This window comes from Taudactylus pleione, unplaced genomic scaffold (assembly GCF_031769625.1).
Source record: "Taudactylus pleione unplaced genomic scaffold, aTauple2 ptg000678l, whole genome shotgun sequence".
In the NCBI taxonomy this organism is placed as follows: Eukaryota; Metazoa; Chordata; class Amphibia; order Anura; family Myobatrachidae; genus Taudactylus; species Taudactylus pleione.
Window position 1 is genome coordinate 2,691,668 of NW_028285080.1, and position 22,146 is coordinate 2,713,813.

The 22,146-nt window shown below is 39.9% G+C and overlaps 1 protein-coding gene across 2 annotated transcripts in view; it reads left to right on the plus strand.

Moving 5' to 3' along the window:
• Nucleotides 1-22,146, plus strand: part of DST (dystonin) — a 637,844-nt gene that overhangs the window by 362,304 nt on the left and 253,394 nt on the right. Inside the window, exons 10-23 of one of the 2 annotated variants that reach the window (XM_088455928.1) lie at nucleotides 3,241-3,366; nucleotides 3,610-3,762; nucleotides 6,464-6,618; nucleotides 6,843-6,969; nucleotides 7,899-8,082; nucleotides 9,814-9,971; nucleotides 11,748-11,926; nucleotides 13,313-13,451; nucleotides 14,021-14,214; nucleotides 14,787-14,946; nucleotides 16,076-16,159; nucleotides 16,361-16,468; nucleotides 17,228-17,326; nucleotides 19,103-22,030. In XM_088455928.1, coding sequence (XP_088312054.1) covers nucleotides 3,241-3,366; nucleotides 3,610-3,762; nucleotides 6,464-6,618; nucleotides 6,843-6,969; nucleotides 7,899-8,082; nucleotides 9,814-9,971; nucleotides 11,748-11,926; nucleotides 13,313-13,451; nucleotides 14,021-14,214; nucleotides 14,787-14,946; nucleotides 16,076-16,159; nucleotides 16,361-16,468; nucleotides 17,228-17,326; nucleotides 19,103-22,030 — 4,794 coding nt within the window. The remainder of the gene's footprint in view (nucleotides 1-3,240; nucleotides 3,367-3,609; nucleotides 3,763-6,463; nucleotides 6,619-6,842; nucleotides 6,970-7,898; nucleotides 8,083-9,813; nucleotides 9,972-11,747; nucleotides 11,927-13,312; nucleotides 13,452-14,020; nucleotides 14,215-14,786; nucleotides 14,947-16,075; nucleotides 16,160-16,360; nucleotides 16,469-17,227; nucleotides 17,327-19,102; nucleotides 22,031-22,146) is intronic. The other variant, XM_088455927.1, reaches the window with a different exon arrangement.

Genomic DNA, 22,146 nt, shown 5'->3' on the forward strand with positions numbered 1-22,146 from the left:
TAGGAGCTGCCACTTGAGGAACCAAAAGTCCTAATATGCTCTGGCATTCAAGGCATGATGAGTCCTGTAGCATGAGAATGAGAAATGGTGTAAAAGAATGACACAGCAAGGCCCACATTATCTAATTTATTACTCACTTCAGTCGGGGTCTGTGGGGGCTTAGCATAATAAAGAACTCTCATGAACGAGTTAGTAGCGTTGAAGCACTTCTATTCATAAAGTGGATTCCCCACCTATAATAATCTATAGACATACACCGATAGCATAAGATACATACAGCCATATTCAATTACCGGCGATATTATCACCTAATTTTTCGACAATATTATTGCTCCCGTGATAATTTATCACCAATTTTTGGAGAAAAATGGAGAAAACTTTTCTCTATCTGAGAAATGAAGAAAAATAATTGCAAAATCCCTATTTTGGCTAAAAATGTGGGGATTTCTTTCAGAACCCTTTGGACAGCCCCCCTAATGATACTTTACGACAAAATTTTTTCGTAAGTTGCGTACTTAGTAAAAAAATGACCGCTCCAATTTTGGTCAGGAAAAAAAAAATTGTTTTAAACATTGCGCAGACGTTTTTTTAACGGTTTTAGAAAAACGCCTACGCCAGCCACGTGTGATGTTCAAAACACTTGTCGCATCCTTATGGCCCCCAAAATACCAGACTTAATACATTAAACGTATTTTTCACAACTTTTTTTTTTATCAACCAACATTTTTGTGGTTGTTTTTCACCAAAGTACGCAACTTACAGAAAAAAATATTGACGTACAGTATCATTAGGGGGGTTGTCCAAAGGGTTCTGAAATAAATCCCCATATTTCTAGCCAAAAATAGGGATTTTGTTGTTTTTTTTTGCATGCCCTAGGCTGGGGAAAAGTTTTCTCCAATTATTTTCGTCATTGGCGAAATTAGCCATCAGATCGGCTTATATCAGCCGCGAAATCGGATCTGATGGCCAACTTCGCCAACGACGGCAGCGACGGCAAAATCGTCCAATTTCGCCTATAAGTGAATCCATCCCTTAGGCGGTACCCTGTTACCCACGGTGATTTTTCTGCACAGAAAAGACAGGCTTTTATCACGATAAAAGCCAGATGATCATTATTGGACTTATTCCAATTATAGCCCATTTTTTGTGTGGAAAATCACCATTTCTCACCTGAAAACACATAGGATCAGTGAAAAGTCGCGGACCTATGTACTTTCGCGGCAGCGATTGCCAAAAAAAAAACCCTTATCCAGGATTTGGTTGAGCCTGAGGCAGGCGAAGCGAAACCCCTGTTAAGTGCCAGCATCAGGGCTAATTGGATAGCCCCGGGGGTGGTAATTAGCCACAGCAAATTGTCGTGGCTAATATGATGCCGCCCTTAAATAGATACGTCTGCGACTCTGCATGTTAAAGAAATGTATGAAGGTCATTTTCTTCCCACAATTTTTGCCATAAATTACATTCAACTCTGCATCAGGCCGTTGTCTGGAAACAATGTAGGGGTAATGTAGTTCAGGGGTTTAGCAGAAATCACTATGCACATCACTATTACTTGTTAGTGATTTATGTGATGATTTGCAGTGCACCAAATCTAGCAAAGACAAATCTACCTCTCAGAATCACATGAAAAGGGAGTATAGTACATGGAAACACTAATAGAGGATGATTTGTTAAGTCAGCATTGAAATTTCATTAGTTTTCATTGTCTGAAAATCAGTAGATGCAGTCCTTCCAAAACTCATTAAAATGAATAGGCTATTGCAATGATTGAGAGAGACTCTGATGATAAAAGGAAGGTAAATAAGTAATTAGAAATAAAATGCTTGTTGTTTTCACTCCCCATCTTCCTCAACCAGCCCCAGCATTAGTCAGGCTGATCTGGTTTCCAACACAACAGGGCTAGAACTAGTGAATGGTTCCCTGCTAAAGGTGTAAATAGCTTCAGGCTAGTCTGGACCAATCACACTATAAAATGCTTGGACACTCGCTGCGTGGGTTCCCTCTTTCATGGCAGGAACCAATTCCAACCTGTTCAGTACAGAGCTGGAGCTCCTAAGGGGGCTGAAAAATTGAGTGAGCTGGCCCCCACTCCTAAAGTCCTTTGCTGAATAGCAGTATATTTGCCACTTCAGTGGTCTCTGTATTTTCCAGTGGAAACGCTGGCTGACTAGTGCTGAGTACTATTGATTTTTTTTTCTTTCTTTTTGCTATGCTATTACTTAATTACTGTAGCATCTGACAAATATTTCAATAGCCCTTTCATTTCAGGGGCTTTATGAATGTATCGTACATCCTAAAAAACACATTGGAATGCATGGGCCATTGAATTAATAAAAAGCAAAAAAGGGATTTTTATATAATTTGCTGTATACTCAATTAGAGAGTTTTGCCATTTTATTAACCAAATTATAATAGTGTTTTTTAAACAATTTAATCTAGATTTCTTATTAAAGTTTATCTGAGTTATATGCTGTTTTGAAACATTGTATCCTCAACATGTTTCAAGATCTCTGTGTAACATTTACTATATTGTCTGCACAAATTTTGGTGTTTTTATTTTATTACTAATGAATATATTTGCTATGAAGAGCAGTACTGTCAGGGGCGTATCTATAATGGGTGCAGGGTGTGTGGTGTACACGGCTTCCTGTGGGTGCAGGGTGTGTGGTGCACATGGCCTCCTGTGGGTGCAGGGTGTGCGGTACACATGAACCCCTAGGTCTGGGGAACCCACAACGCACACCCTCCTTCCATATTTTTAATACTTAACCTCTCCAGAGTCCAGCGTCGGCGGAAGCAGGGCATTAGGGATATTGCCGGGAATATGGCTGCCGCGTCATTTCCCCGGTGACCCGCACATGCGCAGTAGACTCTGGGCACAGACAAGCACCTAGAGTCTACTACTGTGCTCAGTGCGCTGCCAGGCACCGGGGAGAGAAGAGGGGATCCGGACGGAGACTGCACACGGGTCCCCTCTCATAATACGCCCCTGAGTACTGTCATTAACTTTTTTTTTTTTATATCTCATGTAAAAACACTTGTAATATAAGAACAAATTAGTGTAGAAGTTATTAGCAGATAGAAAAACTGTAGGCCCGGTGCATGACTTTCCTTCCTGCTCACTTTGTTCTCTTGCATTGAATACAGGTGACAAGTGTTGACCTATGTACCTTAATGGATTCTCTAATAGTGTATTTGCTATTCTGTTGAAGTTGACACCTTCTGTTTTTATTGCTATAGTATTTTACTGATGCCAAAGAAGCCAATGATTACCTGAAGACTCTAAAAGATTGCATACTTAGGAAATATAGCTGCGATAAGTCAACTGCAGTACATAAACTGGAAGACCTGGTGCAAGAATCAATGGTAATGTCCATAATCGCATGTTTTCCTCTCTACAACCAGATCCAAATAATTTCATGTTTTCAGCTGCTGAGAATAGGAACAATTTAAGTAGCAGGCTTATGTCCTGGAAGAGGAGATTGCTAATAAAAATGATGTCGCTAAACTCATTATTGAAGCAATTAATTTGGAACACTTGGAGGAGAATTGGAAGTAAATTCTTCTCACAACATGGACTAAATCACCTTTTCTTTATTAATTGTCTAGGAAGAAAAAGAACAGCTTTTACAGTACAAGAGCACCATTGCCAGTCTTGTTGGGAGAGCAAAGTCGTTAATTCAGCTGAAACCACGGAATCCAGATAATCCATTAAAAGCATCAATTCCTATTAGAGCTATATGTGACTATAGACAAATTGAGGTCAGTGAGCATTATATTATGGTGACTAAAAGTCAATGTATTTTAATTACTCAAATTAAATTAAACCTTGTTGCTTATACGTGTGTCTATAAAATGGTCTTGTAAAGTGATTTTTAAAAGGAATACAGTTAAGTGTAGTAAATGTTTAAGCCTTTCATAGAGTTAATCCAGGGGTCTAGCATTCCGGCAGGTGCCCTGATGACTGTCACAGTTTTGTTGCTGTTCATTCCAATTTCCATGCTCCTGCTGACCTGAGGGTTTTTTTTTCAGGCAGAGCGTTGGCTATTGACAACACACTGTCAGCAGGAGCGTCCTGCTGGCAGATGTATCACTTGGAATACAGGGTCTGATTCAGGTTGGATCACAAGGCTCTGATCGCACGCAGCCGGCCGATGTTTGCATTCTGCGCATGCGTATAAGGTGCAGTGCACGTGCGCGAACTGGCCACTGCGATTTGGAAGTGATAACAGTGAGCACGCAGAGTCCTCACACATTGATTGACAGGAAGTGACCGTTTGAGGGTGGTGAAGGGGGGTGGTCAGAGAAACGCAGGCGTTACAGGGGTGTGCATAATTAAGCCCCTGCGATAGCATACGCTGGCAGAGGTCTAGATGGTGACAGGAAGTTTAGCAGTTTGTGAGGTAGGGTCAGGTCAACCACAACTGTGTGGATGGTTTCAATGTTACTCAATGTTACCGATTTTTTTGCTGACTTGCGGATGCATGTCATGGGAAGTGGGTGGCTTGGTTTAGAGCTGCGGTTACTGGGCGAGTGCATTCATTAGCATATTTTCACAGCAGCAGGGTGCGTGCGAATGCAACCTTGCGAACCAACCTGAATCAGGCCCACAGGTCTACTCACATACATCTATCCTCTAATTGCGCCAAATAGCCTATTAAGCGCTCCACAGACTTTAGAATTTAGCTGCGTCAAAATACTATTGGTTGATAGTAGCAGTTTTTTCAGAAGGCCATTGTTCAAAAGAATACTCAGATAATGTGACATGATTTCTTATTCAGTTTATTGCTCCACACTCAGCCGATTGCGTGCGTATTAGCAATTGCGATCCAAACTGAATCAGGCCCTTAGTTATACTCCGCTGCCACATATACTAGTTATAACCACTATAGTAGCAAAATATAGTATTAACTACTGTAGATTATAGTATAGCATTATAATACATGAGTGGTGTCTGTATTTGGATTATTGTTCTCAATCTCTGATATTGGTAGAGTTCAGAGCTATCAATATCTTTCATTACTGTGTCCATTTTAGGATACACCTAATCAATTCTGAGCGAGTGAGAATAATAATATGCTCGTCCACTATCACATTTCCCGCAACTATGCTGCACATAACACTCCCAACATCACATGTTCTCTAGGCTCCACCCCTTCACTAAGCCCCACACCTCCCGTCACACCCAGCCCGTCACAGGCAGATCCTGTCATACATCATGAATGCCTTTTTCCTCCTTAAAAACCCCCCAAAACTTTACTTATATAAAATATATATTTACATAAAATGACAATACAATACGGAAAGGTTTTATTTTTTTGTCATTAAATATTGTATTGTAAGGAAGAACAAATGCTCTACTTTGAAATATAGGAATATTAAAAATCACTGAAGTGTACCACGCATTATACAGATGTGTCCTTGCTGCAATCTCACCAAATAGCTCCTCTCAGTATGCCAGATCCCATGCGACTCTGCCGGTCGGCTTTTATGCTTTTTTGCCCAAAATGCATGTTAGTCGCAATGCGATGTGATTAGGATGCACCAGGAGATTGTGCTGATTCATTTGATATGTGACACATGTGCGAGTGAATCTCTGAATCTGTATACCCGCTGCTTTTTTCCACGTCAAATACCATTGTACTTCATTTATAGACTCAGTCACATACAGATATACAAGTGTCGCATAAATAAATTGATCATTACAGTTTCTTGGTGTGTTCTAGTCACCTCGTATTGCGACTTAGACACATTTTTTGCAAAAAAGACGTCCGACGCTAGCAGAGTGGCATGGGTCCTGGTGGCTGGCTCGTGCAAGGCTTCTCGCAACGTGTGGCGTATTGAGGCTAGGTGGTATATTTACTAAAGGTCGATTTTGATAGATTTTGATCGATTTAAAATAGATCAAACTCGCTATTGTGTTTCTGGGGCTAAATCATCCATTTACTAATACAAATCAAACATTATCTGTTAGTAAATATGTGATTTAGTAATTATATAGCCCTAGATGTGTGAGCACACATCTGTATGATGTACTTGGTTGGTCTGTGGCCTTGCACTTCCCTTCATAACATATAATATTAGTATATTTCTTAGTAAAGAATGTATTACCTCATATACAGTATAATCTGTTATAGGGGACATGACCGTGTGGGATACCAGCATCCGTGAACAACTGTTTTAAGCATTAGATCTTGCTGCAAGGACTCCACGCAGTGCATCATGGGTAGCTGTCAGTGATGGATCACATTGTGGCCAGGATGTTGTAATAAAACAAGCTATGGAAAGGGAAAGTACAGCTGTGAGGGGTGTTCTTTTTTTTAAATCAAAAACAGCAAATATGTCCAGGGACCAACAGATGAAAGAGGAACATAATTAATACTTAATAAAACTACTTATACCTAATACTTAATAATACTACTTTAATACTTAAAAAAAATGTATTTGACTCCTGTTTGTCCAGATTACTATTTACAAAGAGGATGAATGCGTACTAGCAAGCAACTCACATCGTGCAAAATGGAAAGTGATCAGTCCCACCGGCAATGAAGCTATGGTCCCATCTGTGTGCTTTACAGTGCCACCACCAAACAAAGAGGCTGTAGACTGCGCAAACAGGTAGGAACTACTAACAGCATTTATGGGGAAGATAGAAGATTAGTACATTGGAGCTGAAAAAGCAACATAAACTCTTAAGTGTAAAATAAGACCTGGGTTGTTTGGATTTTCAACACTCTACTACAGTTATTACTCTGTGAAAGACGTGGCTATGAGTAATTATCCACTTGACCAATAAGACATATTAGTAACTGTTTTTAATCTTAGTACTGTTTTCATTACAGGATTGAGCAAATGTTCCAGAGTGTCCTTTCCTTGTGGCACGAGTCACACATAAACATGAAGAGCATGGTATCCTGGCATTACCTAATGAATGAAATTGAGGCTATCCGGGCCAGCAAGGTGTCCTCAGTATGTACCATTTTCTAGTACATTTATGTGACTGAAGTCACGTTTTACAAATTCATTGAGTTGCTTATAATAACACTGGTTGTATTATGGTTTATTCTATTATTAAATGTATTATTATTATTATTATTACTACTACAACTATTATCCTTTATTATCTATGCCAGCATATTACGTAACACTCTATAATCAAATAAAGTTTCATGTCAGACTCTGTCCCAGTGTAACTTATAGTATAGTTTTCTATAACTTGGTCACACATGCACAAACCCACTAATGCTAATTTGGAAATTAATTACCCCATCAGCATGTCTTTGGACTGTGAGAAGAAACCCATGTGAACCATGGGGATAACATATTTCACACCACACATATTTCACCCTGGTCAAAATTAAACCCAAGGGCCAGAACAGCAAGACACTAATGCTAACCACAGTGCCATTGCAGAACAGAGGGCCTGATTCAGACCCGGTCGCAAGCGCTGAGCGCTCGCAACCGGGTCGATGGTGACCCACAGCGCCTCGTCATGCGCATGCGCGAGACCCGGCAATCCGTCGCTCCGGGTCTCGCACCAAAGGGGGCGAGCTGTCGATGTTGAGTGACAGCACATTCCCTTTGGTGGGCGGGCCGGGGGGTGGCTGCCCAAACGTAGGCGTTCCCATGAGAACGCCTGCCGTTTGGGGCGGCCCCACTGACATCATGAGAGATTCCGGCTCTGTTAGAACTGAAATCTCTCTGGGGCTTGCGGCCACGAGACCCTACCACAAGGGTTTCGTCGCAAGCCCGATGGTAGGTTTTTAAATACTTTAGTGGCAGATACTGGTGTATACAGAGCTATACAAAGAAAACATTGTATTTTCATATATCGTTAACATCATTTTAAAACTATTTTCTGTGACTGAACTTTATATGTTGTCTCTTTTACATTGCAGATTAAAACATTGCTGCCTGGAGAACATCAGCAAGTTATGAGCAATCTGAAATCTCGTTTTGATGAATTCCTGGAAGACAGCCAAGAGTCAAAGATGTTCTCTGTCTCCGACATAGGCCAACTGGAGAGAGAGGCCAATGTCTGCAAATTGTACTATGAGGATCTTCTGAAATCTGCAGAAAGAGGTCAGTATAAACACATATATTACACTATAAAACAGTGTGTACTTTATTGCATGTAAACATGCATAGCAGAGGCGTATTTATTTTAATACCTCATGATACACTTAAGTTAGAGAAATATACATAAAAAAGAGTTGCCACTTGACACTTTCAGAATAGCTTGTATAATATGCTTCCTCACATAGGGGCATACTTACTAAAGAATATTTGTGGGTGTACCCACAAATATTAAGGATCCTCGGGATTTAAGATGGAGGGACTGCTGTCCCTCCATTTATGGCTATAAGCAGCCCCCATAGGTATCTATGGGGGCTGCTTAATTGTTGGATTTACCAAGCTCTAGTATGCGTAGGAGTTTGGCCCTGGCCTATGGGCTACTCTATAGCTAATTTTAGCGGATAGGCTTTTCACTGTGCGGTCCACTTGCACACAGATGTTGGTGCATGTGCTGTATCGCAGTGGGGGCCAGAAACAGGCAGTACAGTAATACCATATGTCTGGTCCAACAGGACTGAATTGCAGCAAGAAGAATATTGAATATCGTTTCTTTGTATGTAGATAGCAGTGACGTGCAGTGAGGTAAATGACTAAGGAGGCAGTGGCTAGAATCAGATCCAGATTTACAGATACATATATGAACCTGAGGGTTCATGTGGGCATTATAGAAAAGTGCAGCAGTATATAGTGCTGGAATTTGTTTTGTTTTGATCAAGGATGTGTGGAAAAGGTAGGGGAGGCAGTGCCTCACATTTCATACACTTTTTACTCCAGAGTTTTGACTATAAAAATTATTAGAATAATACAAAGAAGATATTTATAATATTTCCTTAAAATTTTTCTTATCATTTTTATAGTCAACACTCTGGAGTATACCTAAGTATGACAGCACATCACTGGTAGACAGTACTTGTCACTAGCGAGCATTTTCTTTAGAGTGTTTCACATGCAACATAAAATATTTGTTTTGCACGTTGTAGATCTTATTATAATTATCCAGTGTCATAACAAGAGAAAATTAGGGACGTGCAGTCAGGGCCTCCCCTGTCATACTCCTGAGATTTGATATAAAAATTATTAGAATAATACAAAGAAGATATTTATAACTTACAAACATCTTCTTTGCTAATTGTAATTATTTTTATAGTTAATACACTCACCAGCTTTGTGGAGCTCCGTGGTTCTGCAAGGAGATGAGAGATGAGGCAGAAACAGCTCAGCCTCGCTTCTGTTTAGCCAGACACTGCTTGCAGAGCTGGGGGTGGGGCCACACCATGGGCTGTAAGCTGCACAGAAAAAGAGCTCATAGACTCATGCCCCTGAGTATGAGGGAGGGGTGGGGGCATGCCTTGAACACTGATGGGACACCTTGGATGTATCATGTGACCTGGAAGTGCACTTGGTGTTTAGATATCAGACATCAGTCAGCAGCAGCAAGAGAAGACACAGTGATGCAGGTAGGAAAATCAATGGACACTGAAGCCTAGTGTAGTGAACTCAGACCCATCTCCATGTGTGCCACCCCAGCCATAGACTTCACAGCCCGTCACTGGAGAACACTCAGAAACATCATAAGGTTCATGGTTTGTGCCGTTTGCATTCTACTCTATGTGAAGTAGTTAGCATTATGTCCAATATCACCACCTCCTCTCCTTCCCAATACCCCACTTATTTTAGTGAATAACACCTTTAACAAAGATAATAACGTATTTTATTATAATGTGTGTTTTTCAACAGAGGAACAAGAAGAATCTATTTACAATTTGTATACATCTGAGATCAGAAACTTCCGCATTAGACTGGAAAACTGCGAGGAACGGCTAATTCGCTATATCAGAACTCCTCTAGACAGGGATGATCTGCATGAGAGTGTTCTGAGAATCTCAGAGCAGGAGGTATGTCATGGTATCATTTCATTTATGGGCTATGGGGAACAGATTCTGTCTATCTCTGATTCCTTATTAGAACAGTTACCACTATCCCACTCTTTCCAAATAGGATTACTCCACATTAGACTAGGGGGTAAATTTACTAAAGTGAGAGTTTTTAGAAGTGAGTTTTAAAAGTGATGTTGCCCGTAGCAACCAATCAGATTCTACTTAACATTTAACTAGCACCTTCTAGAAGATAATAGCTAGAATCTGATTGGTTTCTATGAGCAACATCACTTTTAAAACTCACTTCTAAAAACCTCTCACTTTAGTAAATTTTCCCCAAGATGTATCTTATATACATATGCTGTGTTGGTGAGGAGAATCCTATGGCTGTGACACTGTAATGTAGCATTTCGCATGCAGATGTACCCACAGTCGCGCACAGAATATAGGGATGCCGCATATCATTTTAATCAGCATAAGCTGCATGTGCGTCCTATATGCATCGCTGAATTACATCCACTGCTGAAGCAGGCCCATAGTCTGTATACGAAGCACAGCGGACTCTGGCATGGAAAAAAAGCTGTGGCCTCTGCATCGTAGCACTGTATATATGGATTCAGACTCGAGAGTTCAGCAAGCCATTGACACAGCATCCCACAATAAATAATTCAGAAAAGGAAAAAGAGTTTTTTTTTTAACTTCCACCTATTATCAGATATAAGACAGTCAATTATCACAGCTCAATAACAGGTAAGAACCATTTTGAGATATACATAACCCAAATTAATGAGTTAACTGTGACATGCTGTGTCATGCGCAGAGTGGTGCACATAAGATTGTGAACTAAGGGCCTGATTCAGAGCCGGATGCTATTTGCGCTCGCTCGTTTAGTAAAAGGGGCTGGCTATTTAAATTGAGCGCTCGCTGTTTGCGGTCTGTTGACGCCTCTATGTCTGAGCGAGCGAACGAAATATGCGCTCGCTATTTTGTAAAGACGCCCCCTGGCCGCTCGCATCCTACGTCATCTCCGCTATTTATTTGATTAATCGAGTACATCGAAAGGCATCTGAACTGCTCGCAGTGCTTGTGGTAGGATTTTCCTACCGCAATCATGCGAACAGTTCAGGCTAAGAAACAACCAAGTGACGTGGTAGATGACGCTGCTTTGTTAATTATGCTCACCCTTAAAACGCCCGTTTTGACCTTTTGGCACGCCTGCGTTCGAATCTCCACTCCCCGTTGTCAAGCACCTTCCCCTGTTACCACCCACAAACGCCTCATTCTGTCACTCAAATTAGCAGGCATTCGCTATTTTGCGAGCACACAATTTCCGACCGCAATGACTGGTTCGCGCATGCGTATTACAACCCATACGCATGCGCAGTTGTGCGAACATCGCTCGGAGCGAACGAGCGGCCGCTTACGAGCCGTTCTGAATCAGGCCCTGAAGTCTACTCAATCTGTAGTCCAGTAAGATAGCCATGTTGTTTAAATGTTTGTCAGTACCGCCTGTAAAGTTTTTGTAGTGAGCAGGAATCTTATCAGAGTGTTACAGCTGTATTACCTCTTCCTGTGACAAGCCAGGAGATAACATAACATCCTGCAAGCTAGTTGGAAACCAACTATTATAAAAGTTTTTTTTTTCTTTTTTATCTTTTATCAGCATTACAAATAGCGGATTAGTCCTGGGCCCATGTTGAAAGAATTAGCATTTTGATTATTAAAAGACTTTCTTAATCACAACTTAGTGCAAAATATGCAGAGGCGTAAACAAACTATTTCTCATCTCTATAGAAACTGAAGAAGGATTTGGATCATCTAAAAATAGATTTATCAGCAATTTCGGATAAATGCGAGGAGTTCTTCAGTCAAGCTGCAGTGTCCCCAGCAGTCGATGCTCTAAAAGCCGAGCTCAATGTCATTATCCAGTCTATGAGCCAAATCTACTCCATGTCTTCAATATACCTTGAAAAGTATGTGAACAAGCATTTATGTTTCCACTATACAGTACGTCTATCATAAATAATAAAACTGACATGACTGCAATTAAATAAATTAAAGCTAATTATTCATATTTAAAAGATAAGAATACTTTACAAATGAAAATCCTTATGCAGTTTATATTTAAGCATACCTATCTGTTTTTTCCTTCAGTGTTCTGGGATGTCCGGGTGCTAGGGGCGTGGTCCTGCGAATCACATTGCAGCATTATGTTAAGGGGGCTTTGGGGGGGAGGGGGGGGGGCAGGCAGGGCCAAGATTCACAGATTCACATCATCACACACCCTGCTTCACACACTTCACTGGACAAGTAAGCGGGATGTGGGAGGGTGGTCTCCTCTTTCGAGACCCAAAGTTGTGAGTGTCTCAGAAATTAAAGGAGAGTACGCAAATTTGAATATGTTATTTCACTAACCATAAAGGTCATTCTGGCTCCATGTGTCACTCAAGGCACCCTCCGTACACTCTTATCAGATCAGACCTAGAAATAAGCTGAGGGTGAGTTGCGTTCTGAAATCACTGTATTGGCAATGCAGTCATTGACACTGTGGCCCTGATTCAGAGCCGGACGCTCTGACAGAGCACAGGACCTTATTCAGAGGCGCTCGCTCTGAATGGGGGCGGACGCATCTATTTTCTGACCCGGCCTCCTGGCCGCTTGCTAGGCTGTGGGTGACCACCCACAGCAATAGCGAGTAGCCAGGATGATGGTCGCGATGGTCAAGACCATCGCGACCATCAGGCTTGAGACGAGACCCTTGTGGTAGGGTCTCGTGGCCACAAGCCCCAGAGAGCTTTCGGCTCAAACAGAGCCGAAAAGCTCTCCCACTGACATCACTCGTGATGTCAGTGGGGCCACCCCCAAACGGTAGGCGTTCTCATGGGAACGCCTCCGTCTGGGCAGCCGCGCCCCCCCCGGCCCGCCCACCAAAGAGGGCGTGCTGTCACTCAACATCGACAGCATGCCCCCTTTGGTGCGAGACCCGGAGCAACGGTTTGCCCGTCGCTATCCGGGTCTCGCGCATGCGCACGACGGAGCCGGCTCCGTCGTGCGCATGCGTTCTGGGCCACCATTGACCTGGTTACGAGCGCTCAGTGCTTGCGACCGGGTCTGAATCAGGCCCTGTGAGTGCAGGATGCCTACTCTCCCTCTGCTTTCTCTGCCCTACCTGTCTCGTCAGTTACCATGAGGCTAATTACAAGATGCATCAACCCTTTAAGATAAATTGGAGGTTTCTATAACAAATTGCTGACAGCAAAATGTTACTGTAGCATTTCTTAAGCATAAGAAGGATCCTGAGAGATCAGACAGTCACTATAAAGGTTACACCATGGCTAATTTCTATTTTTCCCATATAGATTAAGGTCCATAAATTTGGTGCTAAAGAACACTCAAGGAGCTGAGTCCCTCGTCAAGACATATGAGACCAAGCTATGTGAGGAAGATGTGATAACAGCAGACAGAAACACAATAGAGAGACTAATATCCACCCTAAAGGTATAAATCTCTAGTGTCTCATAATTACTTATTTCCATCTCTTCTTCCTCAAACTGTCTATTCAGTTGTATTCTTACAATATTATACTCTGTTGTGGCAATAGTAAAATAGTAAAATCAGCATAAATAAACTATTGTGATCTACCTTTGTACTTATGCATGGCAGCACGGATGGTGTAATGGTTAGCATTACTGCCTCACAGCACTGAGGATTTCGGGTTCGATTCATACCACGGCCCTAACTGTGTGGAGTTTGTATATTCTCCCTGTGCTTGCGTGGATTTCCTCCGGGTACTCTGGTTTCCTCTCACACTCCCAAAATATAGTGGTAGGTTAATTGGCTCCCATCAAAAATTAACCCTAGTGTGTATGTGTGTGAATGTGGTAGGGAATATAGATTATAAGCTCCACTGGGACAGGAACTGATGTGAATGGATAAATATTCTCCTTAAAGTGCTGCAGAATATGCGTGCACTATATATATAACTGATAATAAATAATATGGTAGTACTTTCATTAAAGAAAATAAATGTATTTATATAATGGTTCATTTTGGCATTTTTCTCCTAGCAATGGAGATCGGAGGCGGATAAAAAAAGAGACGTGTTTCATGCATTAGAAGATGAACTACAGAAAGCCAAAACCATCAGTGATCAAATGTTCAAAGTGCACAAGGAGCGGGATCTGGACTTTGATTGGCACAAAGAGAAGGCCGACCAGATTGCTGAGAGGTGGCAGAATGCATACTCTCAGATTGAAAACAGGTTTGCACTAACTTCAAATTAATATGAAGGTCTAAATGTACTAAATTGCTTAGTAGGCTGTGCTTTCACCAAACACATGTCCATGTTGGATCCGGGTGAATTGAGTGGCACGCTTCTTTCTTCTATGCTTTGTTTTAGTAGCAGGGTGTACTCATGAGAATTAAGGTCAGAGGTATTACAACGGGTGGTGACACTCAGTGTGGCACCTCTAGAACCCCCCGGCTTGTGCCTTCAAAGTCACGCCCCCTTATTTGTGCCATTTTGGGGGCTTGATCGCGTGTCCCACCCCCGTCCTTGTTATGCTGGGGGCTTGCCCAGTGCTCCGAAAGTTGCTCCGCAGCTCCCAGCTTTTCCTAGCTTAGCGTGGATGATGCCTGTCATCCATCACCATTGTAGCTCTGCTATTTTGTTGTCACCCTCTCGGATGGTGTCACATGGTGCAGCCTGCAGCCCCCAGTGACGTCACTGATTAAGGTTTCTTTCATTGCCCGTACATTAATGAAATTCACGGCAAGGACAGAAACAGTATAAAATAAAAAGGGAATAATAAATTATCTGATGTTGTTTAATAGGTTACGGGACTTAGATGGAATTAGCAAATCGTTGAAATATTACAAGGAATCATACCTGGCTCTGGATTCCTGGATTAGGCAAATAGAGGAGACACAGAGTAAGATGCAGGACAGCTCGCATGATGCCAAGGCACTATCTAAACTGCTGGACCAGCAGAAGGTAACTAGCACTTGTACAACTCCAGTACAAATCCATGTAATGTATAATGAACACCTGGTAAGTAACATGTGGGTGCACAACATCTTTCTCCTTGAAAGGATCTCTGAGTGCTCTTAGGTGGTGCAAAACATGCCAAGTCCTATATTTTAATTGACATATCCTTAATTTTCCATTTATGCAGAATAGCTAATTTCTGGGAGCACTTCTATGAATGTAATTAAAGTAAAAAGACCATGGTTGGCCCAAAATGCTGCCCCACCTCCCACCTGCATGTAGGGTTTACACCGGCTCCATAAGGACTACTGTTAATAAAGACATTCTCACTCTCATGATTATCTTAAAACATAAATGATACTACACTGAACAGTAGTTTAGGAGAAGACTTCAAAGTTTATTTGGGAATTTCGCAATGCACATTTCCCTGAATATCCACAAACCTGCAGATGTAGGTGCATCCCATTTTACAGGATATATTTCCAAAGACCAGGAATGCATGTTAAAAATGAACTTGGCAGCAAATTAGATACACTGGCACCAGTAGAAAAACAGTGTGGTTTGCATTTTGAGCTTTATAAGTGAGCCTTAGTTTATTAAAATACATTAGTGTAGCAGAGTGGTGTTTCTTAGGCAGCATTATGATTCTGGGCTGGATCTCTTCAATCATATTCTAAAAACAATTATGTAGTTCATTACATTCATATATTTTACACATCAGTAGTTTTTCAAAGAAAATGATCAGTTAACAGTTATTCCATTATACAGATGAACTTTACATCAATGCATGGTATTCCTCTGCTAGTTCACAATCATTATAATGGAAGCAGCTTGATAACAGTAATTGGAGAACCAAAGATTGCTCCAGCTGTAACGTTATTATGGTTAAGGTTCTCTAAATCAATAATGCTTCATGTAAGCAAAGGGGACAATGGTGGCTCCTGATGCTACAGGGGTTATGTTAGAAAAAAAATACTTATTTGTTAAAATAGTTTTTTTGGGGGAATTTTTTGGTCTGAGATTTAAGTTTATATTAATTATTTTAGTGAGAGACAACATGTGCAGTATACTTTAATTATTTACATAATTATTCTTATCTATTTGGTTTCTAATTTGATGTCGTGTGTGAATCAAGATGCTGATTTCAGAAATTGAAATGAAGCAAAACAAGATGGACGAGTGCCAGAAGTATTCGGAACAGTACTCTTTAGCTATTAAGGTACAAACATTGTTTTGTGGGTTTTTTTGTAATTTTATTGCCATACTGATTTCTTTGCACTATGTATATATCTAAAAGTTACATGTAATACTAAGCATTACCATTCTAAACATATTGATAACCAACATTAATATAAAGTAACATATATGATGGGCAGTATACATAGAAACACTCAACAACATTTTTTAAATTTTTTTGTAGGACTATGAATTACAGTTAATGACGTACAGGGCTTTGGTGGACTCCCATCAAAAGTCTCCAATGAAACGGAGAAGATTTCAAAGCTCTTCGGATGTCATTACACAAGAGGTAGATTTCATGATACAGCAAGGACACTGTTTATTTCTCCATTCACCTTTTTGCATTGTTTTTTGCATACCTATATATATACAAAAGTTCAGTATATGTAACGTTAGTGCTTTAAAGTCTGAATCCACTTTTGTGTGTTTTTTTCTGTTAAGGAGCATACACACTGGGCGATCAGGAAAGACAGTACGATTACGACATTGTAATCGTACCGTCGTTCCTGATCACCTGTAGTGTCTGCACTGAACGATCAGTCGTTCAGTGCAGGCACAGTCCATCATTCCTGAACATGGCCAATCTGTCCTTATCGGCAGATTGGCCTGCATGTTCAGGCGATGAACAATGTCGGCAACGACCAGCAGGCGCGCGCATTGCTGGTCGTTTCTGACATAAAATTGCACGATTTGTGCACGATTACTGAGCGATTGCATGATTACAATGTCATAATTGTGCAATCGCTCAGTAATATCGCACCATTAGAATTTAGGGGGCAGTGTAGAACTATATATATCCCTGTTTGTGGAGCTTGTGTATCTGTCACTTTGCGTATGCTCTATAACATACAGTAGTGTTCGAAAGTGTGGGCAATGCAGAGTCATACCCATTGTGAGCACACACTTTTTGATCCACACTTTTGACTAAAGAAGCATATTTAGGTTGTAACAGGGCATCCTTACATAGGCAAGGTTCAATGAGGCCATGTCAGCAGAACTTAGTCCTTTTTTTTCATTCTGACATAATGCTGTTGTTCTTCATTTTCAGTATATGGATCTTAGGACTCGTTACACTGCTCTGATGACTTTAATTAGCCAATATATAAAGTTTTCTGGAGAAACTTTAAAGAGATTTGAAGAAGAAGAGGTAAAGAAACAAGTCAATACACATAAATCATGTTATATAACAAGTATTTTCTTTTATATTCCTTTTATAGCCAACATATTCTATGACACAACAGCATTGAGTGTGGATGGTGTCACATAGGAACTTTTATTCAGAGTATAACTGAAGCCTGCAGCCATCAATACATTATGTCTGCACATCGCAGGCAGTACATTGCTGAGTTCCTGTTACACTACCCCGTATGCAGCATCTGCAGCGCACAAAGTACCCATGTGATGTGACACCAACTTATGGTTATGTTGTGGCTTAGTATCAGTCAGCTCTATTGTAGCAATTGTATAATTTGCAGTTTATTTAGCTATCTAGAACAAATTAAACAAGGTAAAAATAATATAAATTCTTCATGTCCAAGCCCATAAAGATCTCAGTGTACGTTAATACTGTGTCCTTTGCCAGTTAGCTACATTTTATGTCGGAAGCCTGGCTTAACAAAACGGTGACAGAAATACATGGTCCAGTTTGTTTTGTGGATTGTCGTGTGTTGTGTAATTTTTGCTTTCTTGTCTTTTTGGTGGAGGGTTACTCTGCTGTGTTCACTCCTGCACACTGGTAGTTGCTTTCACTGTCACAAGAGAAAATATTCTAATCTGTATGTAACCGTTTACAATCATGTATTTAAGTAAACACACAAAAAAACCTTCAAGATTAAATAATTTCAATACATAGGAATTTGAAACTCGTGGTACGTAAATACATTATTCAGAATGACAGACCGATATACAGAGCAAAAATACAAATTTACAGTACTGGATTAGTTGTAGAAGAGAAATCTATCAAATACAGGGTTTTCAGTGTATATACTGTTTTGTTCTGCTTGATGTTAAATCAACAATTTCTGTAAAACAAAGCAATATACACATTTATTTCAGTAAACCTTTTGTTACATTTATTGTACAGAAACAGCAGAGTTTCTTATGGGGAATGATAGTGCGTGATGGCTCCAAATTATTGGAAGACTATTTGTCACCATTCTCCTTTAAGTAGACTTGTATAATACATTTTTATACTCTCCTGCAATTTTATATTGAACTTCCAACTTCCTGTAGATTCATTAGATTTATATATTATAATTAACATTAATTATGTTTTGTGCTTTTTACAGGAGGTACAGCTAGTATTTACCATCACATAAGTTAATGTAAAGAAATTGTTGTTAAATTGAAAAAGAGGAACAGTCTGCCTTTGCATTAGCTACAAATGATGACCCAATAATAAATATTAAATGAGTGTAGAGTTAAATGACAGCACTTTGTGTATGTCAGCTATATGTGGTTTGCATGTTTATTAAAGTTCTATACAGATTCTGGGCTTTTTCTTTTAACCATCAATAACTGCTTGGACATCCTGTAGTTTTGTTTACTATACAGTATGTATCTTGCTTTTGTGGATTTGGGTGTTTCGCTTCTCACTGCTCTCCTGACACTTCCTTGGCAAGACAAGGTGGTTGAAAGCATCTTTGTTTTAATTGGCTGGACATGGTAAGTTTTTTTCCACATTTTCCAATTTCCTTTGATGCCATTAATGATGAATATTACTTAGCTCAGTAAATACTGCAGATTTCTCTAGTTACTTATCTCAGTTATTATCTTTTTATATTTGCACTGTATAGTTGACATTACTTTTTTATTTATTTTTAACACTACTGCTCTTAAATTCAACATGGACCATTATATTGAGACTTTTTCAGGGCATACAAGCAGATCAAATGTGAACCCATGTCCCTTTATTTTGTTTTAGACTGTAATGTATTCCGAGCGCTCTTCTATGTCCGCATACCCAGAATTAGTAGAACAGCAAAAAACAACCTCAGAGGAAAATAAGAGGCTCTTGAGAAAAATACAGGAGCTTGAAGTAACACTTGAAGAAGTGAAAAAAGAGAAGTACATGCTAGAGCAGGAGCTGCCCAAGGTTAAGTCAGTTGCTGAGATGGAAATCAAGAAGCACCAAAAGGCAGCGGAAGAAATAAACTTACAGAAAACAAAGGCTGAGTATGAGGCACAGCAGTTCCGTTTGAAGCTGGAGACTACAGTCAAACTGAAGACAGCGGCTGAGCAGCAGCTGGAACATGTACGCCAGATCACACGGCAGGCGGAATCTAAACGGGATGCTGTTGAAGAAAAACTCAGGGCATTTAAGAATCAGATAGAGGAGAGCACCAGTTCAAGAAGGAAGCTGGAGGATCACTTGAAAAGAAAAGAAATTGACCTTAAAGACTTGGAACTTCAAAAAGACAATCTAATGGGAGAGCTGAAAAGGAAAACTGAGCTTGAGGAAGACCTCTTGAGACAGATTAAACATCTTGAAACTGATCTTACATTCCAGAAGAAGGTTGTAGAGGAGAAAATGGAATATGAATCTAAAAGACAATATACAGATTCATTATATAGCTACTCGTCTAAGGACATAATACCAGCACGCTCGGCGCAAGAAGTTCATTACATGATTGAATCAGACTTAAGAGGGCCTCAAAGAGAACAGTATGTAAAAAAAGCAGAAACTCTAAAACAACGTGTTGATGACCTTACACTGGTCAACAAAAAGGCAGAGAATGAAATCAAACAATATAAAGCAGAGTTAAGTACACTTCAGATACAAAAGTCTGCTGCAGATGAGAAAAACCGCCAGCTAAGAATTCAGTTGGATGACACGCATAATATTTTGCAGCAGCTAAAAATTGAAGTGGAGCAGAAGAACCAGCTGGAACAAAACTATGTGTTACAACTGAGAGAAGTTGAACGCAAAATGTACCAGAGTCAGGATAAAGCAGAAGAAGTCATGCAAGAAGCTAAGGACCTAAAGAAGATTCGAATCAGTTTTGAGGAGGAGTTAAAGGTATTACAACAAGAGAAAATTTCCCTAGAACACAAACTGAAGATGCAAAAATCTGATTATGATGATGCTAGAGAAAAACTGAAAACTTCTCAGGAAGAGCTGAGGCAAAAGGAAATGGCTGAAAGGAACAGCCTACATAAAATATCATTCCTAGAAGAAGATTTAACCAGAAAGAAGCAAGAAGTGGATGACTTACGGAAAAGAGTAGAAGATTTTACCCGAGCAAATGCAAGATCAGAAAGCAGTGTGAAACTTCTAAATTCACAAATAAGTTCTATGCAGCAAGAAAAGAGTATACTTGAGCAGAGATCCCAGTCCCGAAGCGGAGAAGTTGACAATTTACGTGAACAGCTAAAAAAAAGTCAAGAAGAGCTACTCCAGAATACTAGGGCCCTGAAAGAGGACCAACAGAAAAACATAAAACTTCAGGATGAATTGACAAAAAGTAATCAATGGTCAAATTCTTTCAAATTAAAGTTTGACGATCTCACTAAATTGAACAATGAGACTGAGATAACGTTGAGAAAAGTTAAATCTGAATCTGAGAAAACTGCCATGGAGAGAAATAATTTGCAGAAAAATTTTGACATGGTAAAATCACAACTGGAAAGTACCAAAGAGCAAATAAAAGTTACAAGTGAGCAGCTGCAAAAACAGTCCAAAGGAGAATATGAAACTCAAAATATGGTAAAACGGCTAGAAGAAGAATTATCAAAATCAAAAAATGCTTTGAGTGAATTTAAGCAAAAATATGAAAAACAGAGCCTAACAATTCTTAATTCTGAAAAGGAGATCCGAAATGTTAAAGCTGAATTAAACAGCTTGACAGTAGAGAAACGTCTGTCAGATCAGAAACTTCAGCAAAACCAGGCACAGCTTCAGGATGTCAATGCTAAACTAAAGAAGGCACAGGATGATCTTCACAAGAAGACAGTTGATGAGCAGCTAGCACAGAAAAAGCTTGTCATTTACCATGAGGAGTCTACAAAATACAAAAATTCTGCAGATGAATTCAGGAGAAAATTAGATAAGTCAATGGAATCTAGTTTAAGTACTGAAAATAATTATTCAAACATGAGGATTGAAGTGGTTACTTTGAAACAAGAAAAGGCAATGTTAGAAGAGAAAATAAAATTGATAAAAGTGGAGCTTTCAGACCTACAGGAGAGATTTAAAAGATGCCAAGACCAATTGAATCTTGAGAAAAAATCTGGACTGGAACATGTTCAAAAGTGTCGTAAACTGGAGGAAGAAATTGAAGTTCAAAAACGAGCTGTTGAAACATTTAAACAAAAAGTTGACCTACAGAGACAAGACCACATAAATCAGTTAAGATACCTACAAACTGAGATTCAGCTAAATAATAGCATTAGAAGCCCTACTCAGAAAACTGAATATGATGCAAAAGGAAACAGCTACTTGTTTTCATCTTCAGGTTCTCAGCAGGATTTTGACTCGATTAATCAAAGATCCAAAGCCTCTCCTGGATTGAGAAGAAAACTTGACAGTCATCTTGATGTTAATGCTCCTGTATTTAACTCTACACACATGGAAGAGAAGAAGAAACATATGGATGGTTATGATGACCTTCAGCTACAGCTATCCAGGATAAAGCAGTCCCTCGATGTTGGAGACAAGGGACAGCCATTTACAGAGTATGTTACACAGACCAGTACAGAGCTTCAAATATCTATTGATAACCTGAATCCATACAGAAAGCTGTCAGAGCTAGAGAGTATAAAGGATAAAAGTATACAGAATGCCATTCAGACTTTAAGAATTGAAGAAGAGAAAATTGGAAAGGAGCTAGGAAAATTTGATCAACCTATGGAGGTATTCTATGTGTATCCTCCTTACTTATATGCTATGTAGCGATCACATGACAGCTTTGCTAGTATACTTGTGTTAATATTCTTTAACTTGGTGATTAAGGTCTTTTTGCTTGCATG